We start from the raw sequence: 567 nt of genomic DNA, 5'->3' as shown, positions 1-567 counted from the left end.
CACCTCATCCCCTCCCCGCGTGGCTTCCTGACGCGCCCTCGCCCGCAGGACATCGCGCAGATCGTGGCCCATCTGGTGTCTGAGGACGTGGACAGGGACGTGCTCATCCCCCACCCGCAGAGATCCACCGAGTCCACCAACGCCTTCCGCGCCTTCCTGGCTCGGAGCGCACCTCTCTGGCAACGCGCAACTTTCCAGGCCAGGACTCCAAGGTCGCCCCCTTCCTAATAATCCAGCTGAGCCCAGTGTCTGTCTTCCAGCGTCTTTCTTTGGGGGTCCTGGGGAGGCGGCCTCTGCGCCCTCTGCGTGTCCTACCAGGGATCCCGACCCACCCACAGATGAGGAAAGGGGCCTGGTGGACCTCTCAGGACAGGCAGCCTGCCCCTCCTGAGGCCTTGGGGACCTGGCCAAGGTCTGTGGGAGGCTGCCTGGGGGCCTTAGCCTCAGGCTGTTCTGGGAGGCCCCACTTGCTGGCGCTGGCTGTGACTCAGCTCCTCTCCTGGCCTGGGCCCAGCCACTCGACTGGGAACTGGGTGCCTGCCTGCAGGAGGCTGTGAGATGATGGGT

The 567-nt window shown here is 66.0% G+C and overlaps 1 protein-coding gene across 1 annotated transcript in view; it reads left to right on the top strand.

Moving 5' to 3' along the window:
- The window catches only part of TEX22 (testis expressed 22), a 17,877-nt gene extending 17,649 nt beyond the window's left edge, over window positions 1–228 (top strand). Inside the window, exon 2 of the mRNA XM_021711012.1 lies at window positions 4–228. Within this exon, the coding sequence (XP_021566687.1) occupies window positions 4–228 (225 nt within the window). The remainder of the gene's footprint in view (window positions 1–3) is intronic.
- The last annotated feature ends 339 nt before the right edge of the window (window positions 229–567 follow it).

Source organism: Carlito syrichta, unplaced genomic scaffold (genome assembly GCF_000164805.1).
Source record: "Carlito syrichta isolate Samal-C Ts95f unplaced genomic scaffold, Tarsius_syrichta-2.0.1 Scaffold301811, whole genome shotgun sequence".
In the NCBI taxonomy this organism is placed as follows: Eukaryota; Metazoa; Chordata; class Mammalia; order Primates; family Tarsiidae; genus Carlito; species Carlito syrichta.
This window is presented reverse-complemented; position numbering and strand designations above follow the sequence as displayed.